The sequence below is a fragment of the Rhineura floridana genome, chromosome 4 (genome assembly GCF_030035675.1).
Source record: "Rhineura floridana isolate rRhiFlo1 chromosome 4, rRhiFlo1.hap2, whole genome shotgun sequence".
Lineage (NCBI taxonomy): Eukaryota > Metazoa > Chordata > Lepidosauria > Squamata > Rhineuridae > Rhineura > Rhineura floridana.
In genome coordinates, this window is record NC_084483.1 from 12,321,741 (window position 1) to 12,341,632 (window position 19,892).

General features: G+C 44.2%; 1 protein-coding gene across 1 annotated transcript in view; it reads right to left on the reverse strand.

The window, feature by feature from the left end:
- Positions 1-253: 253 nt before the first annotated feature.
- The window catches only part of NAPB (NSF attachment protein beta), a 49,051-nt gene continuing 29,412 nt past the window's right edge, over positions 254-19,892 (reverse strand). Inside the window, exons 6-11 of the mRNA XM_061622489.1 lie at positions 19,242-19,297; positions 18,171-18,255; positions 13,772-13,876; positions 10,331-10,399; positions 8,197-8,247; positions 254-539 (exon numbers count right to left, since the gene is read on the reverse strand). Of these exons, the coding sequence (XP_061478473.1) occupies positions 435-539; positions 8,197-8,247; positions 10,331-10,399; positions 13,772-13,876; positions 18,171-18,255; positions 19,242-19,297 (471 nt within the window). The 3' untranslated portion in view covers positions 254-434. The remainder of the gene's footprint in view (positions 540-8,196; positions 8,248-10,330; positions 10,400-13,771; positions 13,877-18,170; positions 18,256-19,241; positions 19,298-19,892) is intronic.

Below are 19,892 nucleotides of genomic sequence, written 5' to 3' on the forward strand. Positions count from 1 at the left end.
CATGTCAGCTGATTGGATTTATATGACTAAGACTGCAATTTGAAACACACTTACTAGGGAGTAAATCCAGCTGAACACAATACTGGAGACTTTCTTCCAAGTAAAGATGCATAGGCTTGCACTGTGAGGCTGCAATCCTAGGAACAGCGATGTGGGAGAAAGCCCCTCCCCCCTCACTCAGTGGGACTTATTTGCAAAGAAACATGCATAGAACCAGGGCACATGTCTTGCATTTAGAAGTAAAACAAACAAAAAGTCTTAAAATATAGATATAATTCATGTCCATAGTTACACCGACAAGCCACGACAGGCGACTAAACAAGACACCAGTCAGGTAAGCTAGAAGCATTGATCCAAGTATCCCAGAACGGTCCTTGGCCACAGCACAGTATACTTTGACAGACACGTCACATGCCACAAATTGTACTGACAATTCACTTCAGGTCCCCGTCGTTGTCTCCTTGGATGGATTTTTTAATGCGAAGCAACATGGTTGTCAGCCACTGATCCAAGCGGGATATTGAATCAAACTCTTTAACCTAATTGGAGAGGTTAACACAGCTGGTTAAAAAAAGAAAGGGCAAGGACAAAGTGGACACTTTGGTTTCAATTATTTTAAGCATATGACCCAATGGCGGAAAATGATGATTCTGGCTTATATCCAACTAAGTTGTCCAATTGGATTGTCAGAGAGGGCAAGACTCCTTTTCCACACCAGCTTGGAAATGCAACGGGCTGCTGGAGGAGGGACTCTGCCTCTCCTCTGCCATCACCCAGCCAGGCTGGCCAAAAAATGACAGGCTAGTAAATGTTGTGGGCTTATTTACAAGCCTGCTTCCCTGTGAGATTGGAAGCATGAGTGATGCTTCCTTATTCCCTGCAGTTCTCCATATGATGGGCAGTAGTCAACTAGCTTTTCACACCATCACTACAGTTAGCACTAGCACAACAGGGTTCCCCCCTTCCTACCCCTGCACATGGATGCTCTGTCCCCAAATCTGAAGGGTTGTGGAAACCCGCCAGAACAGGTTTCAGGAGCGCATGGGTGGGAGGAGAGGGGGAGAGTGTTCTATTGCGCAAGGAAAAATAATTGGGCTCTATGTAGCACTACTGAGTACAACCCTATGTAAAATAGAACTACTTCTACACACACAATTATTCTTTCCCTCCCACACACGCACTCACTCTCAAAGATGCTCCCTCCCCCCTCACACTCACACACCAGAGCTAACCCTGCAGCTGGAGCTTCTGCATTTCCCCATGAGGAAAGCTGGGGGAAGAAAAACAAAAGCATCAATCAAAGGAGATTGCCTTGTGTGATGTTCCTATATATTAGTGTATATATGGTAAGTGCTGGTTGTTTAGAGTATACATGGTAAGTAGTGAAAGAGGAGGGGGAGTGAATGGGCAATAGAATGCTTGATGATTGGCTGAATGTTTAAAATGGCTGACAGTATAAATGAAAGGATGACAGGTAAATCTGGGTAAATGTGAGGTGGTGAATTGTGGAATCGGGGGGGGGGGAGAAGAGAAAGAGTGGGTTGCTTGGTGGGGTTTGAGAGAGTTGTTTGCCAGGAGAGAGTGGAGAAGGAGGGAGGTGGAGTTCGGATTAGTATTGAGTAAAACCATATGCTTATGTGCCTTAAGAAGAAATCTTGTTAATCTTGTTAGCTTTGTTATCTGTAATAAATACTTAATTTGGTTTACCAAAGGCCTGATCCTTGGCTGGGGTTTCACAGACCAGAAGGGAGGGTAAGGTAATGACCAAGGCTGAAGGGGAACTGTAACAAATGGTGGCAGCGGTGAAGAGAATAACAATACCAGTATTCAGAGTCTCTGGGAATACTAGTATTGGGACGTTACTGGTGGTTGCCTAGCAGGGGGATCTGTTGAGATCTGTGCTAGAGCGGGGAGAGAAACCATAAGAGAGAGCGGTCTGGACTGGTGGAGTCCCTGGTGGTGCCTAGAGACAGGCAGTAACCACGAGCAGGTAGGAACCTGACAGGGAGAGCCAGGGAAGGACGCATCACAAGTGGTGTCAGTAGCGGTGGGATACGAACAACAGAGAATCCAGATACGAACCAAAGAGAGTCCCAAAGACACGTGGTGACAAAGGAGACTACGTCACAGGTGTTGGCTGTAGCAGTGAGATACGAATACTAGACAATCCCTAATAGTTGTGTGGCAAACAGAAATAACAAAACAAGATTACTTGTGAGAGTGACTGGCAAAGAGTGTGTGGCAAAGAGTGAGTGAACTCAAACACCATGGCTGAATACATAAAAATGAAAAGAGAGGAGCTGGTGGAGAAGTGCATAACATTCAATTTACCTCATGAGGGTAAAGGGGTAGATGAATTGAGGGTAGCACTTATAGGATTTGCAACTGCCCAGCAAAAACAACCTGTCAGAGAAGAAACCCCAGAAGGATATTTAAGCAATCCCGCTTATACAGAGTACTTAAGAGAGAAGTTGAGGATGGAAGGTGCAGAGAAGGAAAAACAGAGAGTTGGAAGCTGAGAGATTGAGGATGGAGGCTGAGGAAAAAGACAAGCAGAGAGAGTTGGAAGCTGAGAGATTGAGGATGGAAGGTGCAGAGAAGGAAAAACAGAGGGAGTTGGAAATTGAGAGAATGAGATTGGGGTTTGAGGAGAGGGAGAAGCAACGAGCATTGGATGCTGAATTACAAGTAGAAAAGTTAAAATTTGATAGAGAGAAATTTCACTCTGAGGAGACAAGGAAAGACAGAGATGGAGCAAAAATAAAAATTACTCCAAAGGACTTTGCTGTCTATGAGCCTGGTCAAGATCCTCAAATTTACCTCAGCACCTTTGAAAAAGCAGCTCAGTTGTGGGGGCTACCTGAAGATAAATACACGCAGTATTTATCAAACCTGATTAAAGGGGAATTGGCTGAGGTATACCAATATTTCCCCTCAGACAAGCCCGTCACCTATGCTGAATTCAAAGAAGCAGTGTTTAAAAGATTCAGACTGGGGCCTGATTATTTTAGAAAGCTTTTCAGAAATTGCCAGATACAGACAGGGAGGTCTTTTGTGGAACTGGGAGCAAAGTTGATGGATATATTTGGAAAGTGGATGAGTAGTGCCAAAGCTCAGTCAGTGGAAGAGGTGAAAAGCCTCATGATACTGGATCAATTATACCATCAGTTACCACCAGAAATAAGGCTCCTGGTCAAAGACCGTTCCCCTACATCTGTGCAGGAGGCCGCAGAGATGGCAGATCACTTCGCCTCCAATAGAACTGGCTGGGTGGGGAAAACATCAAGAGAGTTTAAACCCAGACCATATAGTGCTGGCAGAAGGGATGTGGTACCACAGCGAGTGAGTCCTCCATTAAAATCTGAAGGGCACAGGACACCTCAGAGTGGATCTGTATACCCTAAAAGTGAGGAGAAATTATGCTACAAATGTGGTAGACCAGGGCACCTACGTTTTCAATGTGAGGTTGCCAACCCCATTAGTAATCCTGCTCAGACAAGGGCAGTGAAAACAGAGCCCAAGGCTTTAGAAACAGCGAAAAAGGTTCAGTTTTGCCAGATAAACTGGACAGAAGTAACAGACCTTGATTCAAGTCTGAGAGAGGAAGTGAGAGTACAAGGGGCAAATTATTGGGCATTGCTTGATACTGGTGCCGCTCAGACATTACTGAGGCCAGATTTAATAAAATCTGAGGTAATATTACCTCAGGAAACTGTGACTATCCAAGGAGTGAGAGGTCAACCAGAAAGTTTGCCTGTGGCCCTGGTGGATATGACTTGGAGAGGCCGAGAGGGCCGATATAAAGTAGGCATTAATGCCCAGCAACAAGAACCAGTAATACGGGGAAGGGATGTAATGGGCGCCCAAGGAAAGATCTATGTAGTGACCAGACAGCAAATTGGCAGAGAAAAAGAAGCCATATTAAGGGGGGCTGAAACAAACAGGGTGGAATCTGTTAACCAGCCTCAGGTCACCATAGCAACCACTAGCAGGCCTGCTGAAGAAGACAAACTGTATCAAGTGGTCTCTGGGGAAGAAGCAGAGCAATTCAGGGAAGAGCTGCATAAAGATATCAGTTTGAAGCAGGTAAAGGAACAAGCCCTGACCCAGCAGATTCCTTTCGCTGACAAGCTGAGGAGTCAAGTTGTGTGTGAGAATGGGATTTTATGTGGACTGTGGATGCCTGCTGAGAGAGGGGGTGAATGTGAACCAGTGAAACAAATGATGGAAGTGGTGAAAGAGAATTTGAGTCAAGCTCAGCAGAAGCAAAGTTACTGGTATGACAGAACAGCCAGAGAACGTGTGTATAATGTGGGAGATATGGTTATGGCGTTCATACCCAGGAAACATGACAAATTACAGGCTAACTGGGAAGGACCATATACCATCAGAGAAAGGCTTGACACAGTGACATATGTAATCACCACAGACCAATTAAACAAAAGCAAAGTGGTTCATGTAAATATGTTGAAGCCTTACCATACCCGGGATGCACAGGTGTTGCAAGTTACCTTATTCCCTGAGGGAAGTGGGCCTGAACTTCCAGATTTAGTACAGGAAAGCAAAGACAAAGGAGGGGTAGATCAAGTGGAATGGTCAGAGGAGGTGAAGGAGGAAGTAAAAGAGGAGATTCTGAGAGTTTTGAAAACCTATAGGAATCTCTTTAGCAACAAACCTGGCCGAACCAGTATAGTTATACATTCCATTGATACTGGAGATCATGCCCCAATCAGATCTGTTCCGTACCGTGTGAATGGGAAAGTTTTGAATGAGATCAAAAAGGAGGTGGAAGATATGCTGGAATTAGGAGTGATCAGGGAATCCATCAGTCCCTGGACCTCAAGTATTGTCCTGGTTCCAAAAAAAGATGGAACGACAAGGTTTTGCATTGATTATCGGCTAATCAATAAAATTACTGTCCCAGATGCATATCCTATGCCTAGGGTAGACGCAATGTTAGAGTTATTGGGGGCAGCAACCATTATCTCTACACTAGATCTCTGTAAAGGATTTTGGCAAATGGAACTAGACGAGCAATCCAGAGCCAAAACTGCCTTCAGTACACCAGATGGGTTATATGAGTTTGTGACCTTACCCATGGGACTAAGGAACTCACCAAGTTCATTTCAAAGGCTAATCAATACTGTGTTGCGAGGCATGTCAGATTTTGCAGTGGCCTATATCGATGACGTGGCCATTTTTAGCAAGTCGGTGCCTGAGCATGTCCAACACCTGACAACAGTATTGGAGGCCTTAAGAAAAGCAGGCCTCACAATAAAAGCTAAGAAATGCCAGTTTGGACTAAAGGAAGTAATCTATTTAGGACATAAGGTGGGGAGTGGGAAAATCACCCCCTTATGGAGCAAGGTGGAGGCAATACAAGCGTGGCCGATCCCCTTAACCAAAAAACAAGTAAGGGCATTTCTGGGTGTGGCTGGTTTTTATAGGAAGTTTGTGAGAAATTTTGGGGAAATAGCAACCCCCTTGCATGAATTGACCAAGAAGAAGTGTTCTGAGCGTGTGGTATGGACGGATGAATGTCAGAAGGCTTTTGATCTACTGAAGCAAGCCTTGTGCCAAGGACCCATATTAATAGCACCATTCATCGTGGCTACAGATGCGTCAGACCTCGTGCTGGGAGTCGTCTTGCTGCAGGAGAGAGAAGGCACCAGACATCCAGTGGCGTATCTGAGTCGCAAGCTGATGCCGAGGGAGAAAAACTATTCGTCGGTCCAGAAGGAGTGCCTAGCGGTCGTGTGGGGACTGAACGAGTTGCGCCCATACATGTGGGGATGAAGATTCACAGTGACTACGGATCATCGGGCCTTGTTATGGTTGCAGACTATGAAAAACCATAACACTATGCTGCAGAGGTGGTCCTGGGCCCTACAGGACTATCAAGTGGACTTCCAGTTCATCAAAGGCAAGGACAATGTACTGGCCGATGGACTTTCCAGGCAAGTGGCTGGGACTGCAGTGACGTGACCAGACAGAGGAACAAAGAAAGACATTTTCCCCATAGAGACTTTTATTTGTTAACGCGACGTATAAATCCTGGAACAGGAATAATACTCTGCCGTTGTTTAAGGGGGGGGAAATGTGATGTTCCTATATATTAGTGTATATATGGTAAGTGCTGGTTGTTTAGAGTATACATGGTAAGTAGTGAAAGAGGAGGGGGAGTGAATGGGCAATAGAATGCTTGATGATTGGCTGAATGTTTAAAATGGCTGACAGTATAAATGAAAGGATGACAGGTAAATCTGGGTGAATGTGAGGTGGTGAATTGTGGAATCTGGGGGCGGGGGAGAAGAGAAAGAGTGGGTTGCTTGGTGGGGTTTGAGAGAGTTGTTTGCCAGGAGAGAGTGAAGAAGGAGGGAGGTGGAGTTCGGATTAGTATTGAGTAAAATCATATGCTTATGTGCCTTAAGAAGAAATCTTGTTAATCTTGTTAGCTTTGTTATCTGTAATAAATACTTAATTTGGTTTACCAAAGGCCTGATCCTTGGCTGGGGTTTCACAGACCAGAAGGGAGGGTAAGGTAATGACCAAGGCTGAAGGGGAACTGTAACAAATGGTGGCAGCGGTGAAGAGAATAACAATACCAGTATTCAGAGTCTCTGGGAATACTAGTATTGGGACGTTACTGGTGGTTGCCTAGCAGGGGGATCTGTTGAGATCTGTGCTAGAGCGGGGAGAGAAATCATAAGAGAGAGCGGTCCGGACTGGTGGAGTCCCTGGTGGTGCCTAGAAACAGGCAGTAACCACGAGTAGGAACCTGACAGGGAGAGCCAGGGAAGGACGCCTCACACCTTGCCACCCACCCGTCTTGCCTGCCTCTGCTCTAGTTATAGTGCGATACAACGGGTACCAAAGCCATCCATTTTATGTATTTATTAAGTTATATCCCACCTTTTTACTAAAAAAAAAAATGAGGTTCAAGGGGGGCCACAATGTCACCAGCATCACACCCCTCTAAATAGTGTGATGGTTCAACATAACACCAAATTAACTTGCAGGAAATGCCACCATCACAGGCTTAGATGGCTTGAAAGGTAGATTAGACAAATTCATGGAAGATAGGCCTACAAGTGGCTATTAGCTGGATGGCTAAATGGAACCTCCCGAATGAGAGATGCATCAGTTGCTGAGGTCTTCCTGAAAGCATTGGTATAGCCACCGTTGGAAAGAGAATGCTAGACCAGGTGGACCTTTCATTCAATCCAGCCGGGGTTCTACAGCGCAGCTTGCAAAGGTCCAACGTGTAGCAGATATTGCTAGATTTGCAAGTACCTGGAGGGGACCCTGCTCCTAAATAGGGGTGGTGTTCTATGATAGTACCACTCACAGTAGAGCCATTGAAGTTAATAGACATGACTAACTTTTAATGAATTAATTAATTAGTTTAATTAATTAATTTCAGTGGGTCTAGCATGAGTAGGACTTGGTTGAATACAATGCTGGCAGCTTGGGAGCATCACTTCAGCCAATAGCAGCACTGTCCGTGTTCTAGAAGGTATCATAGATTAGAACCAGATTTAGTCCCACTGATTTCAATAGAAATTTATTTCAACTAAGCCTACGCCATTATCTGAGAATACACCCCACTGAACATCCACACCGTACATTTACAGCACATGCCTTCCCCCACAGAATCCTGGGAAATGTAGTCAATCCCTCACAAAGTTACAAGTTCTTAGCATTCTTAACAAACAATCGTTCCCACGGTTCTTGGGGGAAGTCATGCGCTTTAAAGGTATGGTGTGGATGTGGCCCAAGTGACTTAACTTCTGAATAGGCATGTATACAGTAGGGCACCGCTTAAACGGCGGGTCAGGGACCAGGCCCCCGCCGTAAAGCGGAAATCGCCGTAAAGCGGAACCCATTGACTATAATGGGTCGCGTGGCGTGAAAATGCCGCAAAAATGCCGCAAAATCAGCTTTAAAACGGGGAATTTCCCCTAATTGAAAGCCGTTGCATCAGTGGAATGCCGGAAAACGGAACGCCGTAAAGCAGGGCCCTACTGTATGGTTGTACTGTTAGCCTGGATCCAACTCAACGTCTCTCTTGCTACCTGTCTTATCAGTTTTAACAGTTATAAAACTGCTGATGGAACTGAAAGGCTATTTTAAAAAAAAATAATGATAGCCCTGTATGACCTGTCCCATGTCTAAGTAAAATAGAGGTCTACTTACTGCTTCAGTGTAAGCTTCACAGTTTTGTTCCTCGTGAGCTTCCAGTAATTTCTAGCGGGATGACACGAAAGGGTTAAACAGCAGAAGTGACCATTTTCCTGTTGCTCTCAAGGCAGAAGGACTCTTTAAACAATTCCGCCTCCGCTCTATAAAACTGAAAGAGGCCTTTCGCAACTTGAAATGACATTTTTAAAAAATGCCAAGTGACAGAGAGGGATGTCACCCTTCAATTCAGCAATATCCAGTAACTATACAAAGCTTTTGATCCCAATGCAGGCACTCGGATCTGAAACATCTGTGCCAGATGGTGTGCCTGCATCAACCATATGAGCACACATCATCGCAAACATTGTGACCTCATAGTGAGGCAGAGATGTAGGCAGTGGAGGGGGGAGTCAGGGAGTACTCACACTCAGTGGAGGCTGGTCCATTTGAGCAAATAGGGCGCTGCACCGCCAACCTCAATCTGCCCTCAGCCAGCCCCCTCCTGCCTGCCTTCTTTTTTACAACCAGTCCAGGGATGGCCTTGCCTGTTAGCAGGAGTCCTCCTCTTTAAGTCTCAGTGCTGCCCCTTTGAGAACTCAGCAGGGAAGAAGATGGGGACAAACCCTGAATGAGTCGGCTCCGCCTATCATTGCTTCTGGGTCCACCATCTGCCTTCTGCCCCACCAATCCCCAATGGGCACCAGCCACCCTTGCTTGCACTGCACTGAGATCCCAGCCCACGGGAACCGGTTCCATCTCCGGGGAACACAGGAAGCTGCCTCCTATCAAGTCAGACCTTCGGTCCAATTAGCTCAGTGCTGACTACTCTGACCGGCAGTAGCTCCTGCAGGGGTTTCAGACAGGAGTCTTTCCCAGCCGTACCTGGAGATTTCAGGGACTCAACCTAGGACCCTTCTGCACGCAAAGCGTGTCAAGGGATGAACTGCAGAAGCAGCCCAGCCATTGAAGTGGCACGGAAGAAGGGATCACCAGAGTACCAACCTGAAGCTCTCCCCCAATCAGGAGCAGAGACTATTACAGCCTGGTGTGCGAGTAAAGGGGCATTCATAAACAAGGGCCAATTTGTGAGTATGAAGGTGGGAGAGGCAGAGAAGACGAGTGTGACATGGAGAACTGTCTACAGCAGCCTTCTATTGTTTAAGCCCTCGCAGCCATCGGCAACAAGCAGGGATTGCATACAGGGGTGGAGGGATGGCGCACTCTCTCCCTCCTCTGTGCCCAGTGCAGAAAGCAAGCCAGCTGTCAGAGGAAGAAAGCCCCCTGCTCCACACCCAGCATAGAAATGCCACGGGCTGCTGGAACAAGGGAAAAGACCTTTATCCCTCTTATGCCAGTCCCCAGTTGACTAGGACAAAGATCTCTGCAGGCTAGTAAACATGGGTGTGCTTATTTCAGCCTTTCCCAACCAGTGGGACACCAGGTGTTGTTGGACAACAACTCCCATCAGCCTCAGCCAGCATTGCCAATGGTCAGGAAAGATGGGAGTTGTGGTCCAACAACATCTGGTGGCCCACTAGTTGGGAAAGGCTGGTTTATTTACAAGGGTGAGCCTATAGCAGTCAAACGGGAGAGGGGGAGGAAAGGTCTGTGGAGCTTCTCTTAGAGCCAGGGGAAGCACCAAGATGAGGAGGGGGAGAAGGATCACAGACAACAGTCAACGCCCTTTCCTCTTTATTATGCCAGCGGGGGGGGGGGCACACCTGTGATTCCCCAGAGGTTATTGGACTCCAGCTCCCATCAGCCTCAGCCAATGGTCAGGGATGATGGGAATTGTAGTTCAACAGCATCTGGAGGGCATCAGATTCCCCACTCCCCTGCCTTATGCTATTGGTAGGGCAGCTGTAAGGGTTCCACCAAAGGGATGCAAAATGGCATGCACTACCTCCCAACCTGATTCACTTATTAACAGCAACTGGTACCCCACATCTTCAAACCGCACCAAGAGAGATTATATGTGTATTGGGATGGCCATTTTTTCCCTCTTTCTGTAAGCTCAGTCTCTTCTTAATTCGCACACACACAGAACCTGTGTTCCGTAATCTCCATGTTAACACCTACAGTGCTAAAAGAGAAAATCCAGCAAACATGTTCTATTTTAAGCTATTCGGAAACATGCAGTTTTACCTACTTTCAACAGTTTACACTCCCTTGAATCTGTGAATGCTGGGAACATTTCTTCATACTTCTCAAGGGCAAGCTGAAAGAGAGCAAGTTTACCATTTAATCAAGTCAAGGAGATTTTATCTAATGATTAAGGTTCCACTGGAAAACCGTGGCTGTAATAGCAATCTGTGGCAAGAACAAAATACAATAAACCTCTAGCGGCCCTTTGCAAACTGGGAACTTGTTCAGAATGCAAATAATTTTTCACACAATAGAATCAGGAACCTAGGAAGCTGTCTTAGACTGAATCAGACCATTGGTCCATCTAGCTTAGTATTGTCTGCACTAACTGGCAGCAGCTCCACCCTGGGCTCCTACTGGGAGGAAGGGCGAGATAGAAATAAAATAATAAATAAAATAAATACAGGTTTCCAGGAGGGAATCTTTCCCAGCCTTACCTGGAGATGCCAGGGACTGAATGAGGCACCTCCTGCATGCTAAGCAGATGCTCTGCCACTGAGCTAGGACTTTTCTCCATGTGGAAGGGGAATGCCCTATGTGGGTTACCTTTGATCATCAGTTTGATCATCTTCCCTGTATGAAGATGCTTTCTTTATCTGAAAACTTTCAGATACTCTTTCACAGAGCTTGGAAAAGTTACTTTTTTTGAACTACAACTCCCATCAGCCCCAGCCAGCATGGCACTGGCTGGGGCTGATGGGAGTTGTAGTTCAAAAAAGTAACTTTTCCAAGCTCTGCTCTTTCAGCTGTTTCCCAGGCCGTTAGGGCAGATAGCTGGATTCTGGGGAAAGACCATTGGTCAGTGGTAGAGCATGTACTTGGAATGCAGAAGATCCCAGATTTAGTCCCCAGCGTCTCCAAGGATCAGGTAATAGGTGAGGGGAAATATCCGGCTCTGCCTGAACCCTGTTGCCAGTCAGAGAAGACCAGAAGACCATGGTGGCGCGCTCCAGATGTCACTGGATTCCAGCTCCATCAGCCCCAGGATGGCCACTGGTCAGGGATGATGGGAGTCACACTCCAGCAATTGGAAGGCACCATGGTGGCTACTTCCAATACAGACAATACTGGGTTATATGGACAAATAGTCTAACCTGGTATAAGGGAGCTTCCTACGTCCCTTATCCATGGGAACATGTAGGGAAGCAAGAGGTAAAAGTACACAACAAAGAAGAGCCATCTTAAATTTGTAAGTTTTTAGAGAAGTATTGTGTAAGTTGTCTGATGGCACAGGAATTGTCTCTGCTCCAAACCCAGTAAACCTAAAAACATACATTTTAACACCACAATGTAACAGGTTATGCTCAGACTCTTAATGTGGGGGTGAGGAGGAGTCTGCATGTGAGCGTGTGTCTCTTTCTGTCGGCTAGGCCATTTTCTTGTGATGTGATTTTAGGTCATTTTTACCTGTTTTTAATAATGTTTTTTAAAATTGTTGTGACCTGCCCTGGGACCTTTATTATTATTATTTCAGAGTCGAAGACATGAGATGCAATATTCCCCCCCCCCCGAAAAGCAGCTCCACAAGCCTTCCAGTTTCAGTGAACAAGGAAAAGGAGCAGCTGCTGAACACTTCACTGTCCCACTGTTTCTCTGCTCAAAACCACTGTGCCTCAAACCACTTTTTTATTTTTTTTATTTATTATTAAATTTGTTAGTCGCCCATCTGGCTGGTTGTCCAGCCACTCTGGGTGACGTACAAGATAAAACAGTACATAAACAGTTAAAAATTTAAAAAACAGTAAAAACTAATCCGTCCCAAAAGCCTGCCTAAAAAACCAGGTCTTCAGGGTCCGGCGGAAGCTCATTATAGACGGGGCATGGCGTAGATCATTAGGGAGAAGATTCCATAGGGTGGGGGCTATTATTGAGAAGGCCCTCTCTCGAGTCCTCACCAGTCTAGCTGTTTTGACTAGTGGGGTCCAGAGAAGGTCTTCCGAGGCTGATCTTGTTGAGCGGCATCCCTGTCGATGCTGGAGGCGCTCCTTCAGATAAGCTGGGCCACAACCGTATAGGGTTTTAAAGGTTAAGACCAACAACTTGAATTGGGCTCGGTACACAACCGGTAACCAATGCAACTCCTTCAGCACAGGAGTGATGTGATCTCTACGGTGGCTGCCTGCAATCAGGATAAAAAATATTACACACACACACAAATAGGGAAAGAAGCTGGGGAGCAATTTTGTGTGAGAAAATTGCACAAAGTAAAGGGGCTATGTAGCCCCTCCTTCTACCACTCTCCTGTTCCTAATCACAGCCTCCGAGGCTGCTTTTCAGTTTTTTTAAAAAAAATCAGGAGATTCTTTTATGCATTTCCTGCATAACACCCAGTTTAGCCCTTAAGCCTACCAGAAACTGCTTCTTGGAAATGGTACACAATACAAGGGTAAAAAAAAAAATATATCAAAACGACATAGCACATTTGAAGAAACGTGTTTAGAATTAGAAAGAAGTTTCAGTGTAATGATAGGCACTGATCTTTGCTCCTTACAAATAGGACATTCTGGTGTCACAGCTCTTTTATATTGAACCTGAAACAACAGGTCCATATTTGCAGCACACAGGGCTCACTTTAGACATGAAATGGCCAGCAAAGGGTTAAGGCAAAAATACAATGCAAGCAAGTTACATGTGATAACTCTTCTTGCTGCATAGTCTCATATCGACACAGGCAAGCCCGAAAACGACATCCACGTTTGAAAAGTAGGACTTGTATAGTGCTGTTAGTCTGCATGGTGCACAAAGGATGTTGTTGTTGTTATGTGCCTCCAAGTCGACTACGACTTATGGCGACCCTATGAATCAGTGACCTCCAAGAGCATCTGTCATGAACCACCCTGTTCAGATCTTGTAAGTTCAGGTCTGTGGCTTCCTTTATGGAATCAATCCATCTCTTGTTTGGCCTTCCTCTTTTTCTACTCCCTTCTATTTTTCCCAGCATTATTGTCTTTTCTAGTGAATCAGGTCTTCTCATTATGTGTCCAAAGTATGATAACCTCAGTTTCATCATTTTAGCGTGTAGTGATAGTTCTGGTTTAATTTGTTCCAACACCCAATTATTTGTCTTTTTCGAAGTCCATGGTATCCGCAAAGCTCTCCTCCAACACCACATTTCAAAGGAGTTGATTTTTCTCTTATCAGCTTTTTTCACTGTCCAACTTTCACATCCATACATAGAGATCGGGAATACCATGGTCTGAATGATCCTGACTTTAGTGTTCAGTGATACATCTTTGCATTTGAGGACCTTTTCTAGTTCTCTCACAGCTGCCCTCCCCAGTCCTAGCCTTCTTCTGATTTCTTGACTATTGTCTCCATTTCTTACTCCTCTTTCTGCAAAGAAAATGAACAGCAGTACGATAAATTTTGCGTATTCTTTGTACACCATACAAACTAGAGTGCACTTTGGCCTGTACGGCTGTAGTACACAGTGGGTTGCACTAACCTTAGCATTCAACTCATCAACTATAAAGTGGCACAGGGCAGCTTTAAAGAAGTAATCTTTTGCGCTGTGCTTGAGCAAGGGGTTATCCATAGTACTTGTTCCGACCTGAAGAGATAAAAATGGTATTTAGCCCAATTAAAGGCCATGAAGAGCAGAATTCAAAACACAACAGTATTATTTATTACTCTCAGAGGTGCGAGGGGTGGTGGTTTAGGAGAGAGCATTTTCTGTGGCGGCGCCTAGGTTGTGGAATTCCCTCTCCACAGCGGTGTGTCTGGTACCATCATTATATAGTTTCCACCATATGCTGAAGACAGACGTACCTCTTTACCTTGACATTTAACACCTGAGCTATGTGTTGTCAGGACCCACCTTATTCCAGTGACTGTAGTTTGCTTTAACTATTTTCAATATTGAATTTTAAATTGTTGTCGCCTGCCCTGGGAACTGCTGGTAATAAATTTATTAACAACAACGTTTCACCCAGCTTCTTGTGATTCTGCCTTATATTTGAAACTCCTGCATTTTACTGTCCCAAAACGACAAACTTCACTTTATTAATATTCCCACTAAGACATTGGTATTAAAAATAGTATTTCACTTCCCTAAAATTTTACTGCTACAAATATAGAACTGTATTCGTGCATATACTAAGAGTCACATCTGCAATGTTACTTGACAAAATAATCCCATCTTGATCAATATTGTGCTTGATCAGTATTGAGCTTGATCTGACAGCATCTGGAAGTTAATTGTGTGGTCCCAATGGGACAAATGTGTGGGAACTGAGAAGTACTGAGTTGGCCTGGAACTGACTTTGTCATCCATCCAGCACCAGCTGAAGACGTTTTTAATCTCATTTGAACAGTTCTAACGGTCTGGGGCTTCGGGTCATTTATTTTTGGTGTTCATTCTCATATGGGTGGAATAGTTAGTTTATCATAGAATCATAGAATAGTAGAGTTGGAAGGGGCCTATAAGACCATCAAGTCCAACCCCCTGCGCAATGCAGGAATCCAAATCAAAGCATTCCCAATAGATGGCTGTCCAGCTGCCTCTTGAATGCCTTCAGTGTCGGAGAGCCCACTACCTCTCTAGGTAATTGATTTCATTGTCGTATGGCTCTAACAGTTAGGAAGTTTTTCCTGATGTCTAGTCGAAATCTGGCTCCCTGCAACTTGAGCCCATTATTCCGTGTCCTGCATTCTGGGATGATCGAGAAGAGATCCTGACCCCGCTCTATGTGACAACCTTTCATGTACTTGAAGAGTTGTTGGTTGATTTTCAAGGATCAACACTTTTAGTATATTTGTTTCATTTTAATGGATTTTTATCAAATGTTACAAGTTGATTAGCTTAACATCTGTTCCAGGAAGACTGGGGGAAAGCATTGTTAAAAACAGAATTATCAAGCATATAGGTCTCGCTGAAGCAGAACTGTTTTCACTAACTGCCTCATTGATTAGAATTCTTGGAGAGTGTCAACAAGCACATGGACAGAGATGATCCAGTGGACACTGTGTGATTAGACCTTCAGAAAGCTTTTGACAAAGTACCTCACCAAAGTCTCCTGACTAAGCTTAGCAGTCATGGAAATGGCAACTGGTTAAGAAACAGGAAGCTGAAAGTAGGAATCAATAGACAGTTCTTCCAAAGGAGGGATGAAGAATGTGGAGTCCCCCAAGAATCAATACTGGGACCTGTAATTTCTAACTTGTTCATAAATTATTTAAAGTTAGGAGTGCACAGTGAGGTAGTCAAATTTCCTGATGATGCCAAATTGTGCAGGGTGGTTAAAACAAAAAGGGACTGTGAGGAGCTCCAAAAAGTTCCCTCCAAACTAGGTGAATGGGAAGTAAAATGGCAAATGCTATTCAATGTAAGCAAGTTAAAGTGATGCACATTGGGGCAAAGAAAGTCCTATTTTCAATATGTGCTCATGGGGTCTGAATTGATGGTGACTGACCAAGAATGAGAGCTTGGGGTTATAGTAGATAGCACAACGAAGATGCTAATCCAGTATGCGGCAGCTATGAAAAAGGTGAATCCCACGTTAAGGATTATTAGGAACAGGATTGAAAATAAAACTGCCACTGCCATAATGTTCAACAAACCTGTGGCGCAACAGCACTTGGAATACCGTATACAGTTCTGATCGCCTTACCTCAAAAAGGAAATTGTAGAGACGGAAAAATTCAAAAAGGGCAACCAAAATGATCAAGGGGGTGGAGCAACTCCCTATGAGGAAAGGTTGTAATGTTTGGAGCTTTTTAGTTGAGAGAAAAGGTATGTGAGAATATGCTATATATAAAATTAAGCATGGTGTGGAAAAAGTGGATAGGGAGACTTTTTCTCCCTCTATCATAATACTAGAACTCGGGGCTAAAAGAAAGTACTTCTGCACACAGGGCAGAGTTAAAACTATGGAATTTGTTCCCACAAGAAGTAGTGATGGCCACCAAATTGGATGAACAAATTCACAGAGGACAAGCCTATCCATGGCTACTAGCCATTCTGCCTCTACTGTTGGAGGCAGTATGCCTCTGAATACTAGTTGGAGAGCTAGTGTTGCACTCAGGCCCTGTTTTTAGGCTTCCCATAAGCATCTGGTTGGCCACTATGAGAATGTCATGACTAGGTGGGCCTTTGGCCTGAGCCGCCAGGGCTCTTCTGAAGTGATGTCCTTGTGTTGTAGCAGAGCTTGGAAAAGTTACTTTTTTGAACTACAACTCCCATCAGCCCCAGCCAGCATGGCCACTGGATTAGGCAGATGGGAGTTGTAGTTCAAAAAAGTAACTTTTCCAAGCTCTGGTTGTATGTTACTGTCTCTGTAAATTGCTTCAGTGCGCCTTCTGGCAGCATGAAGCAACATATGAACTGAACTGAACATCAGCAAAAGTGTTCATCTACATTTCTCAGCAAGAGAGTTCAGATGCTCTTTCCGCCACTCAGCTCTGGTTAAAGCTGGTAAGAACGTCAGCTTTCCATTTGTAAAACAGTATCAGCCTTAACAAGTGGACGATGCAGCAGAATGTTTTAACGTGGAGTGCTCCTGTTCAGTGTTTCAGCCAATCAGCTATGCCTTCTTCCAGGATACTCCAATCCATTCCTCTTCCCCTTTCCATTTTTTCCTTCCAACAGTCAGTCAACATTCTGTGCCCAATCAGCATACTCAGTTCTCATATCCTGGTGATGTTCCTGTCCCCTAGGTTTTTTCTACCTCTAAAGATGTTTTGGTAGTTCCTCAAACCTTCCCTAAAGCCTGCTGAAACTTCCCTCTTGAGATATATAAAGACTGACACAAAGAATGAGGTCACCATTAGTATATACGGTGACTACAGAGACAGCACTGGAAACAGGAACTGTAATCTTTATTTTTATTTATTACATTTATATCCCACTTTTCTTCCAATGAGTTCAAGGTGGCCTATATGGATTTCCCCCCTGCCCTTCATTTTATCCTCACAACAGAAAATTGTGAGCGAAAGCTATTAGTCCAAGGTCACTAGTTGAGTTTCATGGATTAGTGAGGAATTGAACCTAGACCAAAATTAGCCATGCCTATTAATTTCAGTGGATCTACTTTGAGTATGCTTAACACTGGATAGAATCCTAGATCGCCCCAATCCTAGTCTGACATTCTAATTGCTACACCACAATGACTTTCACACTCACAGATAGTTTAAAATGGACTGCCTTCAAGTCGATCCCGACTTATGGCGACCCTATGAATAGGGATTTCATGGTACACGGTATTCAGAGGGGGTTTACCATTGCCTCCCTCTGAGGCTAGTCCTCCCCAGCTGGTTAGGGCCTGCTCAGCTTGCCACAGCAGCACAAGCCAGCCCCTTCCTTGTCCGCAACTGCCAGCTGGGGGACAACTTGGGACTACGCAGCTTGCCCACGGCTGCATAGGTGGCAGGGCACGTAACCCCTGAGCCACTCCTTGTGGGGGTGATCTAAAACCAGATGTCAAAGCATGTTTAAAAGATGCCTGTATTGTGAGAATGTTCTTTAAAAAAAAACCTGCACTGGCAATACTAAGATGTCCTTGGCTATGGCCAAGTTAATAAATAAGTACAAGCCAGGATCTACTTCCTGCAAAACTCTCTCCCCCTTTGGCAAGAATTACTCTCTGAAGGCAACAATTTTGCTTAAAGAGTTATTTCTGGAAATGTTCCATCTGAAAGGGCACACAACACAGATGCCTCCTACCACCCCTTGTTTAGAAATGACTCCCACTGTAAAAATCAAACTTGCAGGAATCTGATATATCCCCAAACCTACTGTTCCACGTTGATTAATTTGGATTGTATGCCTGATTTATTCTCTCGCTAGTCGGGCGGGATATAAGCCTAATAAATAAATAAAATAAATATAAAATAAACAGTGCACCCACCTGTTCAAAGATTTCAGTTGCCTTCTGATATTGCTCTAACTGAGCAGCGTATCCGGCTACTTTCAGCAGACATTTGTTAGCAGAACTAGAAGCAAGAGGAAGAATAAATTGAACTTCACAGAAAGAGAGGATTTTCCAACCAATGCAAAATGTGCCAATGTATGACAACACTCTCTGGTGAAAGGACTTAAACTGCTTAGGAAATTATTCATTCTGATGACGTGCATGCAGATGAAAGAGCACTGCCATTCAGCCACCTTCTGATAAAGCAATATCAGGGAAAACTTGTGGCTTTCCAGCTGTTGTAGGACTCCAAATCCCATCATCCTTGTCCAATGCCCATGCTGGATGGGATCTGCAGTCCAAGAACATCTGGAAAGCCACAGGTTCCCCACCCATGGCCAATTTTCCATTGTCATCTCATTGGCAAGAAATTTGCCTGTTGACAGACGGGCAAATGGAATGCCCATCCAATAAAGCTATTTTAGGATTTGGATGTTCTGTTGGACCCTACAGCATGGGGAGATAGAATTCCGTTTTATAGTGTCAAAAGAAAAGCCAAGACAGAATTAAACTAGATTTCCCCCCAATGGACCAACAAAAAATTCCTGAGGGTCTTGGCAGACCACATAATGATTTTTCTGGTTGTAGTGGCAATTGTAATGCACTGTGCTAGACGCTGCAGGATTTTTTATTGCTTCTTTTGTTTTATTTATTTATTTATTTATTTGGTTACATTTATACATTTATAATTTATACATTTATAATTTTATTAGCAAATAGCTCTCAGGGCAGTAAACAGCATAGGGTAAAATCCATACATGGCAATAATAAAATCACAAAAACATATATTTCTTATAGATTGTATTTTATTGTATTACAATTTGAATTCTAAAAATTAGTATGAATATTTAATGCTCTCTCCTGTCTTCAACCATAAATCCACAGATATCCCATGGGTCACCTGAATGAAGTTCATGGGCTGCTGATGGTCCACAGACCACAGTTTGGGATCCCCTAATCTATATTTATATACTCAATACTCAGAGTAGCTATTTTAAGAAAATTTACCTGTTGGATTCTTCCCCTTTGTAATAATCTGCAGCCTGTTCATAATGGGCAACAGCCTAAAAACAAAGTGGATATCATTTATCAGAGGAAACTGTCAGCCTAATCTGCACAACCCTGTTTCCAAAATATCAAATCTGAAAGGATCACACGAAAAAAGCAATGTGTTTTAATTCTGAGTGCAAGCTCTTGGCATTGCTTCCCACAACTTATGCAACAGGGAAGAAAACAAAAACAAATTCCAAGCTAGGAAAAGGACTGAAAAGAAAACAGCCAGTGTCATAATCACTCCTCTAGATGGAGCGGCTGCATGAGTAATGTACTTCTATTGCCTTTTCTCAAACGATTCCTCTTTATCTGAAATTATCTACTGATCTACTGATGTACTCCTCACCCACCTATTATTTCAGTAAGCTAACAGTATTCTCTGTGGCTTGCTTGCCTATGTGTCTGCAGAAATATAATACATATTACATCAACATCATGACATAAACAATCCCAAGACTGGCTTCCTGTCTGCTCATTGTCCTTATCTCCAAAGCCATGCATGCCTTGCTCCCCACATATCTCTCCATCCCCCACTTTTCTCTCCATTAAGGGGAAGGACATAGGGCAGGGCACATCCTCGACTTGGTTTTTGCTCCAGATGGAGGA